Source organism: Chiloscyllium plagiosum, unplaced genomic scaffold, assembly GCF_037043375.1.
Source record: "Chiloscyllium plagiosum isolate Xiang-an unplaced genomic scaffold, Cpla_swu_hap1 HiC_scaffold_34, whole genome shotgun sequence".
In the NCBI taxonomy this organism is placed as follows: domain Eukaryota; kingdom Metazoa; phylum Chordata; class Chondrichthyes; order Orectolobiformes; family Hemiscylliidae; genus Chiloscyllium; species Chiloscyllium plagiosum.
The window spans coordinates 47,143,001-47,158,944 of NW_028270172.1; the positions used below are offsets into that span (position 1 = coordinate 47,143,001).

The 15,944-nt window shown below is 42.0% G+C and overlaps 1 protein-coding gene across 1 annotated transcript in view; it reads left to right on the forward strand.

The window, feature by feature from the left end:
* The window catches only part of gmpr (guanosine monophosphate reductase), a 113,977-nt gene extending 103,269 nt beyond the window's left edge, over nt 1–10,708 (forward strand). Inside the window, exon 9 of the mRNA XM_043719073.2 lies at nt 10,035–10,708. Within this exon, the coding sequence (XP_043575008.2) occupies nt 10,035–10,215 (181 nt within the window). The 3' untranslated portion in view covers nt 10,216–10,708. The remainder of the gene's footprint in view (nt 1–10,034) is intronic.
* The last annotated feature ends 5,236 nt before the right edge of the window (nt 10,709–15,944 follow it).

Here is a 15,944-nt window from a genome sequence, read left to right on the forward strand (position 1 = left end):
AAGTTCTGGTATGTTGCTAGTGTCTTCCGTTGTTAAAACTGATGCAAAGTACCTATTTAGTTTCTATGCAATTTCTTTGTTCCCCATTCCTATGTCTGCAGCCTAGTTTTGCAGTGGTCCAATGTTCACTCTTGCCTTACTCAGAGTCATAGAGATGTACAGCATTGAAACAGATCATTTGGTCCAACCCGTCCATGCCGACCAGATATCCCAACTCAATTTAGTCCCATCTGCCAGCACCCGGCCCACATCCCTCCAAACCCTTGCTATTCGTATACCATTCAAATGCCTATTACATGTTGCAATTGTACCAGCCTCCACTACTTCTTCTGGCAGCTCATTCCATACCCGTACCACACTCTGTGTGAAAAAGTTGCCCCTTAGGTCTCTTTTATATCTTTCCCCTCTCAACTTAAACCTATGCCGTCTAGTTCTGGACTCCCCAACCCCAGGGAAAAAACTTTGCCTATTTACCCTATCCATGCCCCTCATAATCCCTCAGCTCCCAACTCTCCAGCCCCAGCCTGTTCAGCCTCTCCCTAGAGCTCAAATCCTCCAACTCTAGTAACTTGCTTGAAAATCTTTTCTGAACCCTTTCAAGTTTCACAACATCTTTCCGATAGGAAGGGGACCAGAATTGCACGCAATATTCCAACAGTGGCCTAACCAGTGTCCTGTACAGCCGCAACATGACCTCCCAACTCCTGTACTCAATACTCTGACCAATAAAGGAAAGCATACCAAACGCAGCCTTCACTATCCTATCTACCTGCGACTCCACTTTCAAGGAGCCATGAATCTGCAGTCCAAGGTCTCTTTGTTCAGCAACACTCCCTAGGACCTTACCATTAAGTGTATAAGTCCCGCCAAGATTTGCTTTCCCAAAATGCAGCACCTCGCATTTATCTCAATTAAACTCTATCTGCCACTTCTCTGCCCATTGGCCCACCTGGTCCAGATCCTGTTGTAATCTGAGGTAACCCTTTTCTCTGTCCTCTACCCCTTCAATTTTAGTGTCATCTGCAAACTTACTAACTACCTCTTATGCTCGCATCCAAATCATTTATGTAAATGACAAAATGTAGAGGACCCAGCACCGATCCTTGTGGCACTCCACTGGTCACAGGTCTCCAGTCTGAAAAACAACCCTCCACCACCACCCTCTGTCTTCTACCTTTGAGCCAGTTCTGTATCCAAATGGCTAGTTCTCCCAATCTATATTCTGTGAGATCTAATCTTGCTAATCAATCTCCCATGGGGAACCTTGTCAAATGCCTTACTGAAGTCCATACAGATCACATCTACCGCTCTGCCCTCATCAATCCTCTTTGTTACTTCTTCAAAAAACTTAGTCAAGTTTGTGAGACATGATTTCCCAAGCACAAAGACATGTTGACTATCCCGAATCAGTCCTTGCCTTTCCAAATACATGTACATCCTGTCCCTCAGGATTCCCTCCAACAACTTGCCCACCACTGAGGTCAGGCTCACTGGTCTATAGTTCCCTGGCTTGTCCTTGCTGCCCTTCTTAAACGGTGGCACCACGTTTGCCAACCTCCAGTCTTCCGGCACCTCACCTGTGACTATCGATGATACAAATATCTCAGCAAGAGGCCCAGCAATCACTTCTCTAGCTTCCTAGAGTTCTCGGGTACACCTGATCAGGTCCTGGGGATTTATCCACCTTTACCCGTTTGAAGACATCCAGCACTTCCTCCTCTGTAATCTGGACATTTTGCAAGATGCCACCATCTATTTCCCTACAGTCTATATCTCCCATATCCTTTTCCACAGTAAATACTGATGCAAAATACTCATTTAGTATCTCCCCCAATTTCTGCGGCTCCACACAAAAACCGCCTTGCTGATCTTTGAGGGGCCCTATTCTCTCCCTTGTTACCCTTTTGTCCTTTAATGTGTTTGTAAAAACCCTTTGGATTCTCCTTAATTCTATTTGCCAACGCTATCTCATGTCCCCGTTTTGCCCTCCTGATTTCCCTCTTAAGTATACTCCCACTGCCTTTATACTCTTCTAAGGATTCACTCGATCTATCCTGTCTATACCTGACATATGCTTCCTTTTTCTTAACTGAACCCTGAATTTCTTTAGTCATCCAGCATTCCCTATACCTACCAGCCTTTCCTTTCACCCTGACAGGAATATACTTTCTCTGGATTCTCGTTATCTCATTTCTGAAGGCTTCCCATTTTCCAGCCGTACCTTTACATGCGCACATCTGCCTCCAATCTGCTTTTGAAAGTTCTTGCCTAATACCATCAAAATTGGCTTTTCTCCAATTTAGAACGTCAACTTTTAGATCTGGTTTATCCTTTTCCATCACTATTTTAAATCCAAAGTGCTCCCCCACTGACACCTCAGTCACCTGCCCTGCCTTATTTCCCAAGAATAGGTCAAATTTTGTACCTTCTGTAGTAGGTACATCCACATACTGAATCAGAAAATTGTCTTGTATGCGTCTAAACCTTTAACACTATGGCAGTCCCAGTTTATGTTTGGAAAGTCAAAATCTACTATAACCACCCTATTATTCTTACAGATAGCTGAGATCTCCTCACAAGTTTGTTTCTCAATTTCCCTCTGACTATTAGGGGGTCTATAATACAATCCCAATAAGGTGATCATCCCTTTCTTATTTCTCAGTTCCACCCAAATAACCTCCCTGGATGTATTTCTGGAAATATCCTCCCTCAGCACAGCTGTAATGCTATCCCTTATCAAAAATGCCACTCCCCCTCCTCTCTTGCCTCCCTTTCTATCCTTCCTGTAGCATTTGTATCCTGGAAGATTAAGCTGCCAGTCCTGCCCATCCCTGAGCCATGTTTCTGTAATTGCTATGATATCCCAGTCCCATGTTCCTAACCATGCCCTGAGTTCATCAACCTTCCCTGATAGGCCCTTTGCATTGAAATAAATGCAGTTTAATTTATTAGACCTACCTTGTCCCTGCCTGCCCTGTTTGACTCACTTCTGTTCTCAACTGTACCAGTCTCAGTTTGACCTCTTTCCTCACTATCTCCCTGGGTCCCACCCCCCCCCCCACCTTACTAGTTTAAATCCTCCCGAGCAGCTGTAGCAAATTTCCCTGCCAGTTTATTAGTCCCCTTCTAATTTAGGTGCAATCCGTCCTTCTTGTACAGGTCACCTCTACCCCAAAGGAGATTCCAAAGATCCAAAAATGTGAATCCTTCTCCCATACACCAGCTCCTCAGCCATGCATTCATCTGCTCTATCCTCCTATTCCTGCCCTCACTAGCTCAAAGCACCGGGAGTAATCCAGATATTACTACCCTTGAGGACCTCCTTTTTAAATTTCTGCCTAACTCTCTGATCTCCCTTCAGAGTCTCAACCTTTGGTTCCAATGACATAGGAAGGGGAATGTGGACAATGACCTCCTGCTGGCCCCTCTCCCCCGTGAGAACATTCTGCACCCTCTCTGAGACATCCTCTCTGAGACACCAGGGAAACAACACACCATTCTGCTTTTTCTCTGCTGGCCACAGAAACGTATGTCTGTACCTCTGACTACAGAATCCCCTAACACAATTGATCTCTTGGAAGCCGATGTACCCCTCGTTGCATTAGAGCCAGTCTCAATACCAGAAACTTGGCTGTTCATGCTACGTTCCCCTGAGAATCCATTACCCTCTATATTTTCCAAAACAGCATACCTGTTTGAAATGGGTATATCCACAAAAAACTCCTGCACTCGGTGCCTACCACTCTTACCTTTCCTGGAGTTAACCCATCAATGTGACTGTATCTGAGACTTTTCCCCCCCTTCCTATAACTGCCATCCATCACATAGTGTTGCAGTTGCAAATTCCCCATTGCTTCTGTCTCTCCAACCGATCCATTTGATCTGATCAGATTCGCATCCAACAGCATTTATGGCACTCTTACCTTTTAAGTTACCAAAAAATAATTTTTGCAATCTTCTTTTATATTACTAGCTAGCTTGCTCTCATATCTCATCTTATCACTTATTACTTTTTAGGTTATCCTCTGCTGTTTTTTTTTAAAGGCTTCCCACTAATCTTCACCACATTGTATGCGTTTTCTTTTGCAGTTGTATTGAGGGAGGATATACCAGAGAGTATGTCCAGTTCAATTATTTGAGGGGAACGGAGAAAGAAGAAAGGGATAATCAACTTATTGAGATGATCTATAGAGCCCTCAATAGTCAGTGTGAAATTGAGAAGTAAATTTGTAAGGAGATCTCAGTTTTCTGTAAGAATAATAGAGTGGTAATGATAGGGAATTCCTGATGAATGGTTTTTGCCCGATACGTCGATTTTCCTGCTCCTCGGATGCTGCCTGACCTGCTGTGCTTTTCCAGCACCAGTATAATCTTGGGACTGCCATAGTGTTAAGGGATCAGATGGAGAGGAATTTGTTAAGTGTGTACAAGAAAATTTTCTTATTTAGTATATGGTTGAACCTATTAGAGAAGGAGCAAAACTTGACCTATTCTTGGGAAATAAGGCAGGGCAAGTGACTGAGGTATCAGTAGGGGATCACTTTAGGACAAGTGATTATAATCCTTTTAATTTTAAAATAGCTATGGATAGTGATAGACCTCATCTAAAAGTTAGAGTTCTAAATTAGAGTAAGGCTAATTTTGATGGTATTAGGCAAGAACTTTCACAGGTTGACTGGGGGCAGATATTCGCAGATGTAGGGACGGTTGGAAAGTGGGAAGCCTTCAAAAATGAAGCAAAGAGAATCTAGGGACAATATATCCCTGTTAAAGTGAAGGGCAAGGCTGGTAGAGGGAGAGAATTCTGGTTGACTAGAGAAACTGAGGCTCTGGCCAAGAAAACAGAAGGAAATAAACGTCAGGTATAGACAGCACAGCTTGAGTGAGCCCCTAGAGGAGTATACTTAAGGGGGAAATCAGGAAGGATAAAAGATAGTTTTGGCAGATAGGGTTATGGAGAATCTAAAGGGTTTCTACAAATATATCAAGGATGAGAGAGTAACTAAGGAGAGATTGGGCCTCTTAACGATCAGCAAAGCTGCCTGCGTGTGGAATCGCAGGAGATCTGTGAGATACTAAACGGGTATTTTGCATCATTGCTTATTGTGGAGAAGAATTGGGAAGCTAGAGAACTGGGCGAAATAAATAGCAGTATCTTGAGTGTCCATATTAGAGAGAAGGTGGTGCTGGACATCTTAAAATGCGTTAGGGATGCAAGAAGTGTCTCGAGCTGCAGCTCCTGGATGCTTGAGTTTTGGAGTTGGAACGGCATTTTTTTTTTAGATTAGATTACTTACAGTGTGGAAACAGGACCTTCGGCCCAACAAGCCCACACCGGCCTGCCGAAGCGCAACCCACCCAGACCCATTCCCCTACATTTATCCCTTCACCTAACACTACGGGCAGTTTAGCATGGCCAATTCACCTAACCTGCACATTTTTGGTCTGTGGGAGGAAACCGGAGCACCTGGAGGAAACCCACGCAGACACGGGGAGAACATGCAAACTCCACACGGTCAGTCGCCTGAGGCAGGAATTGAACCCAGGTCTCTGGTGCTGTGAGGCAGCAGTGCTAACCACTGTGCCACCGTGCCATCAGGGGACAGTGTGGAGCATTTGCACGAGGTGGAGTGTATTGTGGACAGCACGTACAGAGAGGTGGTCACACCGCAGACTCTCACTCCACAGGCAGGAAGGGAATGGGTGACCGCTAGACGACAGGAGGGCTAAGCAGGCCGTGCAGGAATCTCCTGGGACTATTCTACTACAAATTGGATACTTTTGAGGGGTATGGCTTCTCGGAATAAATGCAGCAGCTAAATTCATGGCACCACGGTCCTTTCTGCTGCAGAGGGAAGGAGAAATAGACTTAGAAATGCTATAGTTATAGGGCATTCAATCCTAAGGGGAATAGATAGGCATTTCTGTGGCCACAAACAAGGGTCTAGAATGGTGTGTTGCCTCCCTGGTACTAGGATCCTGGATGTCTTGGAGTGCTTGCAGGATATTCTGGAGCGAGAGAGCAAATAGCCAATGGTTGTGGTATACATTGGTACGCATGACATAGGATCTCATCTTTTTTTTAAACCTAAAAGCAAGGCGCGTAGGCTTGGAGAGCCGAAGGTCATGTTTCTATGCTGTATTGTTCTTTGCATAATGTTGAATGAATATCTGGGACTGGACCCTAGAATGCTGTGGGAAACCATTGCTAGGTACCTTGCTGAGATATTTGTATCATCAATAGCCACAGGTAATGTGTCAGATGACTGGCTAGGTTGGCTAATGTGGTGCCATTATTTAAGAAAGGTGGTAAGGAAAAGCCAGGGAACTGTAGACCAGTGAGCCTGACATCAGTGGTGGGCAAATTGTTGGACGGAATTCTGAAGAATAGGATTTACATGCATTTGGAAAGGCAACATGGGGTAGTCAACATGGCTGTGTGTGGGGGAAATTGTGTCTCACTAACTTGATTGAATTTTTTGAAGTGATGAAGAGGATTGATGAGGGCAGAGTGATGGACATTGTCTATAAGACCTGGGTTCTATTCCTGCCACGGGTGACTGTGTGGAGTTTGCACCTTCTCCCCGTGTCTGCGTGGGTTTCCCCCGGGTGCTCCGGTTTCCTCCCACAGTCCAAAGGTGTGGTCAGGTGAATTGGACACACTAAATTGCCTATAGTGTTAGGTACGTTAGGCAGAGGGAAATGGGTCTGGGTGAGTTATTCTTCAGAGGGTCGGTGTGGACTTGTTGGGCCAAAGGGCCTGTTTCCACAATGTCGGGAATCTAATCTATATGGACTTCAGTAAGGCTCCGCATGGTAGACTGGTTAACAAGGTTAGATCACATGGAATCCAGGGAGATCTAACTGGTTGGACACAAAATTGGCTAGAAGGTAGGAGACAGACGGTGATGGTGGTGAAGGATTGCTTTTCGGATTGGAAGCCTGTGCTCACCAGCTCACCTCAGGGATTGATAGTGGGTCCACTGCTCTTTGTTATTTATGTAAATGATTTGGAGGTATGGTTAGTAAATTTGCAGTTAACACAGAAATTGGTGGTGTCTTGGACAGTGAAGAAGGTTGCCTCAGAGTACAATAGGACATTGATCAGGCAGGCTGAGGAGTGGCAGATGGAGTTTAATCTAGAAAAATATGAGATATTACATTTCAGTAGATCAAATCAGGACAGGACATATATACTTAATGGTAAGGTCCTGGGGAGTGTTGTCGAACAAAGAAACTTTGCAGTGCAGGTTCTTTGAAAGTGGAGTTGCAGGTAGACAGGGTAGTGAAGGTGGCATTTGGCATGCTTGCCTTTATTGCTCAGTGCTTGAGTATAGGAGTTTTGGGAGTTCATGTTGCAGCCAAGCAAAATATTGGTTAGGCCACTTTTGGAATACTGCGTTCAATTCTGGTCTCTTTGTTTCAGGAAAGATCTCATATTAGAATCATTGGCCTTTTTCCACACTGTAGAGGCTCTTTCAGCCCAACTGGTCCACACTGAATCTCCAAAGAGCATCCCGCCCAGACTAACTCCCCTTACCCTGTCCCTATGACCCTGCATTTCTGATGGCTAATTTATCTAACTTAAGATATCCCTGGACATTATGGGCAATTTAGCATGGCCAATTCACCAAACCTGCACATCTTTGGACTTTTGGAGGAAACCCAGTTGCCTGAGGCTGGCATTGAACGTGGGTACCTGGCAGTGTGAGGCAGCAGTGCTAACCACTGAGCCATTGTGCCAGCCCACTTGAAAGGGTTCAGAAATGATTTACAAGAATGTTGCCAGAGTTGGAGCTATAGGGAGAGGCTGAATAGGTTGGGGTTATTTTCCCTGGAGCATCAGAGGCTGAGGAGTGACCTTATAGAGGTTTATAAAAGAATGAGGGTCATGGATAGGATAAATAGACAAGGTCTTTTTCCCAAGGTGGGGGAGTCCAAAACTAAAGATGAGAGAGGCAAGATTTAAAAAGGGGCAACATTTTCACACAGGCTGGTGCATGTATGGAATAAACTGTCAGGAGGAAGTGGAGGAGGCTGGTACAATCACAACATTTAAAAAGTATCTGAATGGTCATAGAGATGTACAGCATGGAAACAGACCCTTCGGTCCAACCCGTCCATGCTGACCAGGTATCCCAACCCAATCTAGTCCCACCTACCAGTACCCGGCCCATATACCTCCAAACCCTTCCTATTCATATACCCATCCAAATGCCTCTTAATTGTCGCAATTGTATCAGCCCCCATCACATCCTCTGGCAGCTCATTCCATACACGTACCGCCCTCTGTGTGAAAACGTTGTCCCTTAGGTCTCTTTTATATCTTTCCCCTCTCACCCTGAACCTATACCCTCTAGTTCTGGACTCCCTGACCCCAGGGAAAAGACTTTGCCTATTTATCCTATCCATGCCATTCACAATTTTCTAAACCTCTATAAGATCACCCCTCAGCCTCCAACGCTGCAGGGAAAACAGCCTCAGCCTGTTCAGTCTCTCCCTATAGCTCAAATCCTCCAACCGTGGCAACATCCTTGTAAATCTTTGCTGAACCCTTTCAAGTTTCACAACATCTTTCTGATAGGAAGGAGACCAGAATTGCACGCAATATTCCAACAGTGGCCTAACCAATGTCCTGTACAGCCACAACATGACCTCCCAATTCCTGTAGGAGAAAGTGAGGTCTGCAGATGCTGGAGATCAGAGCTGAAAATGTGTTGCTGGAAAAGCGCAGCAGGTCACGCAGCATCCAGGGAACAGGAGAATCGACGTTTCGGGCATAAGCCCTTCTTCAGGAAGAAGGGCTTATGCCCGAAACGTCGATTCTCCTGTTCCCTGGATGCTGCCTGACCTGCTGCGCTTTTCCAGCAACACATTTTCAGCTCCCAATTCCTGTACTCAATACTATGACCCATAAAGGAAAGCATACCAAACGCCACCTTCACTATCCTATCTACCTGCAACTCCACTTTCAAAGAGCAATGAACGTGCACTCCAAGGTCTCTTTGTTCAGCAACACTCCCTAGGACCTTACCATTAAGTGTATAAGTTTTGCTAAGATTTGCTTTCCCAAAATGCAGCACCTCGCATTTATCGGAATTAAACTCCATCTGGTCCACTTCTCGGCCCATTGGCCCATCTGGTCCAGATCCTGTTGTAATCTGAGGTAACCCTCTTTGTTGTCCACTACACCTCCAATTTTGGTGTCATCTGCAAACTTACTAATTGTACCTCTTATGCTCGCATCCAAATCATTTATGTAAATGGATGGGTATACGAGTAGGAAGGGTTTGGAGGGATATAGGCTGGGTGATTAGATTAGATTAGATTACTTACAGTGTGGAAACAGGCCCTTCGGCCCAACAAGTCCACACCGACCCGCCGAAGCGTAACCCACCCAGACCCATTCCCCTACATTTACCCCTACGGGCAATTTAGCATGGCCAATTCACCTAACCTGCACATTTTTGGATTGTGGGAGGAAACCGGAGGAAACCCACGGGGAGAACGTGCAAACTCCACAGTCAGTCGCCTGAGGCGAGAATTGAACCCAGGTCTCTGGCGCTGTGAGGCAGCAGTGCTAACCATTGTGCCACCGTGCCGCCCTAGTCCCACCTGCCCGTGCTGGCAGGTGGGACTAGATTGGGTTGGGATATCTGGTCGGCATGGACGGTTTGGACCGAAGGGTCTATTTCCATGCTGTACATCTCTATGAATCTAACTACTCTGCCTGGAGACAGATTCCTGACGCTTTCTGTATTCAGTCTTATGATTTGTTCTGGAAATTATAATAGCCTTTGCTGAACACTCCTTCCCTATAACATTTTCTGTAATTCTCCTCAGTGATTGTTCTGTTTGATTCTATTTCCTATCTCAGAAATTAGCATCATTAGTAGTTCAAGATATCAATCTAGGCAATTATATTATTCAGCAGATGGAACAAGGAATGGGTCCAATCACTTTATCCTCTCTTGTTCACCTGCAGGCTCTCATCTAACAATGTAGATTACCTCTTATCTTTCTTTTCCATTCAGAGCTTCAGAAGGCAGAACAGTGGAAGTTCCGTACAGAGGAGATGTGGAGAATACAATCCTCGATATTTTAGGGGGAATACGTTCCACCTGCACCTATGTGGGAGCTGCTAAACTGAAGGAACTGAGCCGGAGAACAACATTCATCCGAGTAACACAACAGTTTAACCAAATGTTTTCTTAGCTTCGGCTTTTACGATGAAAAAAATCTGAAGAGTTCCACTCCTGCAGAGATGTCTCATTTAAAAGCTTTGATGCAGTTCAACATAAATCTTCACTTTTAGATAGTACCATAATATTTTGCTGTTTCCCTGGTTTGAAGCTCTTATTTAAGAAAAAGGTTGGACCCATTGCCTCTAGAATCTGAACCTGCAGCTCGGTTTGCACTTTCTTTTCTGCATTGTAAAAAAAGTTCCATAGCTGTGAAACAATTCTTTGCTGGAAGTAACAGCTCAAGATGAAAAATCAGTAACTATTTTAACCAAATTATTTTAAACTATTAAAATTGGGGCACTATTGCCTCATAGACAACAAAACTGAGTTTTGCATACACTGCTCATGAGTATACAATTTTTATGAAACAATAATTTATTTGAATTAATTTAACGATACAGTACTGCTCAAAAAACTGTCTGCGAATGTGGAATGAAAAATTAAATATCTAAAACATAATGGTTCACTTCAGTAATGTGTATTTCCTTTACGTTTAGTAATATTACAGGAGCAGGCTTGAACTTACTAATAAATGAGACAATATCTCATCTAGAGCCCTCTAGAAACACTGTGTGCCAGTTTTAACTTTTTAAACATCATATAGTTTCTTTTTGATATGTCACAGAGATTGAGTTAGTTTTGAAAGACATTCCTAGGGCATAAATAATGAAAGTGGCTGTGTATAGTTCACTTCAATTCCCATTATTAACTCTGTTATAATAATGTCAGTGAGCTCCCAGTCAACCTTTCGTTCACTGGAATTAGGCAAGTGAAGCTGATCAACTTTAAACACAACACAACAGAACAAAACATTGATTAGCTGCAGGATATCAATTTGTAATCCACTAAAATTAGAACTTTTTTTTAAACCTTTAATCCAGATTAAGCAACCAAACTTTGAAATGTGTATCATATAGCAATTACTTAATAAATTATTATTTTTTACCATTGCAACCAAATCAACTCATAACAGCAGCATCAGAAGCATTCCATGGTGCTGATACGTGTGGAAATATTTGTGATTCTTAAACTTTATACAGAGTTGAATTATTTTTCAAAGCAACTTTTGAGTTTTTTTTAAACACAACGAATGAGCCAGAGCATGTAGCAAAGATAGCAGCAGAATCCAGCTATTAATATAAAGGACTACATGAATGTAGAAGTGTACAGGGTAGAATCAATCATTGCTTTTCTCCTGGTTAGTCTTCAGTGTGTGGGAACAAATCTCTCAACATTTCTCATGGACTGCCATTAAATTTCAAACCTGATACTAACACTTGTGAATTTTTCGATACAATGAGCCCTCAACTTGACAGTCACATTCATAACCCTCTGCTTAAAGTGGATTTTTTTTTGCTCACTCTCATCTAAGTTTGACTTCAAGCTTTCCAGTTAAAGATGTAGTGATGTACAGCATGGAAACTATCCCTTCAGTCCAACTTGTCCATGCCAACCAGATATCCTAACCAAATCTAGTTCCATCTGCCAGCACCTGGCCCATGTCCCTCTAAATCCTTCCTATTCATTTACCCATCCAGATGCCATTTAAATGCTGCAATTGTACGAGCCTCCAGTTCCTCTGGCAACTCATTCCATAAATTGTGGTTCAAGTCCCACCTGAGCAAAATGTTTAGGTCAACACTCCAGTAAAGTACGAAGGAAGTACTGCATATAATTTTAAAAAATACTTGTTGGGATAGGAGTGTCGCAGAAGAGATTATTGATCATCATTGCCTCAAGGAAGTATTGGTGAGCCACACTTTTGAACCACTGCAGCTCATATGTTTTTGTATTCATCGTACTTTAGTTCTCTAGTGGATCAGTACAGCTAAGAGGCTGGTCAAAGTCTGCCATTGTTCTGGAGTCACATTTGGGCAATAAAGATTTCCCCCTCTCAAGGACCTAAGTGAATGAGATGGATTACTATGATAATCTTATGGTTTTGTGATTATTTGAGATTAACATTTTATTCCAGAATTATTAATTCATTGATTTTAAATACCACCAGCTGTCGTGTGGATATTTGAAATCACGTTTTGCTACATTGGTCCAGAGCTCCCAATTACTAGTCTGGCTTCATCACCACTATACTCCTGTCATGAGAGGTGATGAATGATTTCAGATGTAACTTTAAACTGAAGCCCATATGCTCTCTGGTGAGCATAAATGATCACACGCTACTGTTCAAAGAAAAGCAGTGGGATTCTCCCCAGTATTTGGCCTATATTCAACATCCTGAATTCTTATCTGGTCATTATCACACTACTGTTCTGGGAGGTCTGCCAGGTGCACACTGCTGCTGTGTTTAATTACAGTAACCTCACTTCTAAGTATTAGTTAGCTGTAAAGCTCTTTGGGATATCCCACGATTGTGAAAGATGCTACATCTTTTTTGCAGGAACCTCTACAGAATGAGAACAATGTCCTTTAAATGATAAGTTCCCTGTTAATTTCAGTAGCATCATCTTTTAAAATACCCACATTATCTTTGTATTTTTTTCCCCCAAGTTGAAAGCAGCAGTTGCTTACCGCATTATGATTCACAGTTTCTTGGTGAAACAGTTCAGGGAAATGGCAGGTCGCACAACACTAATGACATGGACATATCCTTTAAATACCATAGGATTTCAAGGCAGAGAAAACAGGATAAACTCAGACAATATTAGCACATCAATTTTCTTTACATGATCTGTCTCGAACCAAGCCATAATTTCTTACCGCCCATCCCCATATCCAGTTTAGACTTGACATAAATTGGAAAATTTCAGGTCAAGGGAATACGCATCTCTTTGCTGGTTCCAGGCCCACCCTTTGGTTACAGTAATTCTACATTTCCAAAACAATTGAAAATGTAAGAAGAAAATCATCGCCAGCCGTGTCATAAAATGGCAGTCACTGCAGTAACCTGCAAAGTACATATTTTGTTCAGTGGCATTAAGCCCTGGTCTGAATAGTTTCAACAGAATGCCAAGGTGCAGTATTACTACAGTTGATGAACCATGGGCAGTTGTAGGGCTTGAAGGATAAATTGCATAACAGAAAGTAAATGTACATTAACACAAAATACAAAGAAGCATCTATGTTTTACTGACAATATTCAGAATCATCTTTGCTCACTGAAAAATAGAACATGATTTTGAACAAATTGTCTTTTTCTTTTACATAAAACCTCTTTTAATGTATGAGCCATGTTACTATGGGCTTGTTTGTATGGTGCAGTCAAGAGAAATCTCCCAAAAAAGTCTCCATTTCAAATAACCCAAGCAGTACATAATTAACCACAACACTATGAACTATAAGTGAACTGCAGTGCTTTGCATCACATGCCAGCATTATTCCAAACCAAGACAAAGGTTTGAACAGGGTTAACATAAAAATGTATTAAAATAATTTAGAAACATTTAGTTCATGGCAGAAGTTAATTTAACCTCAAAATCCGATGTAGTTTCAGAGTGACATGTTTAACAGTCAGCACCATTAACTTGGAGAGACTGCTTCACCTTATAGCACCAGTTGAAACTGAGGTGACAATACAGAAAACTGCAAGTTCTGTCATTTCCAACTTTTGCCTAAACTGCAAGGTGATATCCTCCCTTCTCTCCAGACAATTGCTGCTATATCCACAACATTATTGCCTATGTTTATGAAATCTTTCAAGATGCAGAAATTTTTCTTAAATACTTTCTTAAACATAAACGAAGGTTACTTAGACATCATTTCATATTTTGCGTACTTCAGTGAAGTTAGCTGCCTTACTTGACCTCTTCATTTCTAATCTTCCAAGCTTCTCTGATAATTCCAGAATTATTCTTTCCATTTGTGATCAATCTCTCATTTGCGACATTGAGATGTGAACAGTATTTTGGCTAGTGTAACTTTTATAATTGTAAGAGAAAATGCTATGAAGTTGTGTTTTTGACGCAGAGCTTTGCTTTTCAGGAGAATCAATTGGGAGCTTGGGCATAGAGTCCAGTTATCAGAATTTCCTTCTGGAGAGACCAAAAACCTCCATGTCCACGGTCAAAATGTACACTTCTGGTAACCAATGTTTCACAGGAAGTATCAGTTTATAAAATATCTACATGATTCTACTGTTCTAGCTACATGTGTTAGCATTTTGTTATAGTTGGCTTGTGAGTGTTTCCATGCAGCAATATTTTGCTGCTACCTCAGCCTTTCCTGTAATTTCTGCACCATGAGCAAATCTGATCAATTTGCTTTATAATCATTTATATGATTAAAAACAATAGGGGTTCGAGCATTAGAATAAATGTAAAATACTGCAGATGCTAGAGATACGTTCCCCTAGTTGAGGTAGCTAGAATAAGGGGGGAGCACTCTCATGATAAGGAAATGATTATTTAAGACTGAGATGTTGAGAAATACTGTGAATCTTTGGAATTTTCCACTCCAGAGGATTTTATATCATTCAATATATTCAAAGGCTTGGTGTTACGACCATGTCATTATAACATTGTATATTTTTTAAAGATGTTAATTTTAAATAATACACATAACATATAAAAATTACTGCCAGATGTTGCACTGCTGATTCTTGTTAGTTCATTACCAGTTAAAAATCAGACCAACTGACATGTTATCTCAACATCAATCATAAAGGAAACCTTTTAGAATTTGATTATCCTCAGACAACAAGAACTCTAGCCTTTTGACTTTATGGACAATAATGCACAAAATAGCATCCATCTTATGTTTGATCTGTAAAATTGTGATACTCCATTTAAGAACCAGAACTTACCATGAACTCAGGGAAAAATTTTCAATTCAAAGAATAGTTTCTTTTCAGAAATCAACCACAGTTCTACCAAAAATCTAGGCAAGCTGCAAAGAGACGTAATCGCAGAACTTGCGAAGAACCAGAAACCGCCTTTCTCACAGCCGCTGTACTTGTTGAACGCCCTTATGCAAGTTACCTCTACTTATTCAGTTACAGAAGCCTTTACAACTGCTCTGTTATGACTTCAAGTTATCAATCCCGTTACCTCGTAAAGAGAAATCTTAAAGTAACAAGACCCGTACCAATAATGAAGTCAACGGACTTTCATTTTTAAAACCCCCGTTTATCTATTTTTAGTCTCTGTATTTGTACTCTATCTAATAGCTCTTTACCTAATAGCTTTCAGCAATAGAATGGTCATAAACTAACCTTTGAACTCACTTGAAACTAAAACTTGTGTTTATTTTTACAAGTGGAAATTTAAAAAACTGAGAGGAGATGAAACAAATTACATTAATTCACAGTTCACTGACCAGGCGGTGGACATGTCTGCTGGTTGCTACATCAGAATTGACAGAAGTTTGGTGTCTCATCAGATAGAGGAATATAGAGAGTAAAACAAAGAATGGCAGGTGCTGCAGAAACTCATTAGGTCTGGTACCATCTCTAAGCAGAAGATAGAGTTAAGGTTTTGAGTCCAGTGACCATTCTTCAGAAGCAATAGCAGTTTGGAAGAAGTGGTAATCATGCCGATGATGGCGGTGGTGTGTGGGGGGTGGGGGGAAAGAAGCGAGAAAAAGATGAAAAGAAAGTAGATGGTGGATAGGTGGAGAAGAGGGCCCAGAGAGAGACAGAAAAATGGCTATGTAGACAAAAGGATTGTTTCTCATAAGCCAAGCAAGGGAGTATAGGTAGTTCCAAATGGATTGGCTGTGCTGAAAGATGAGATGATATGATGTTCA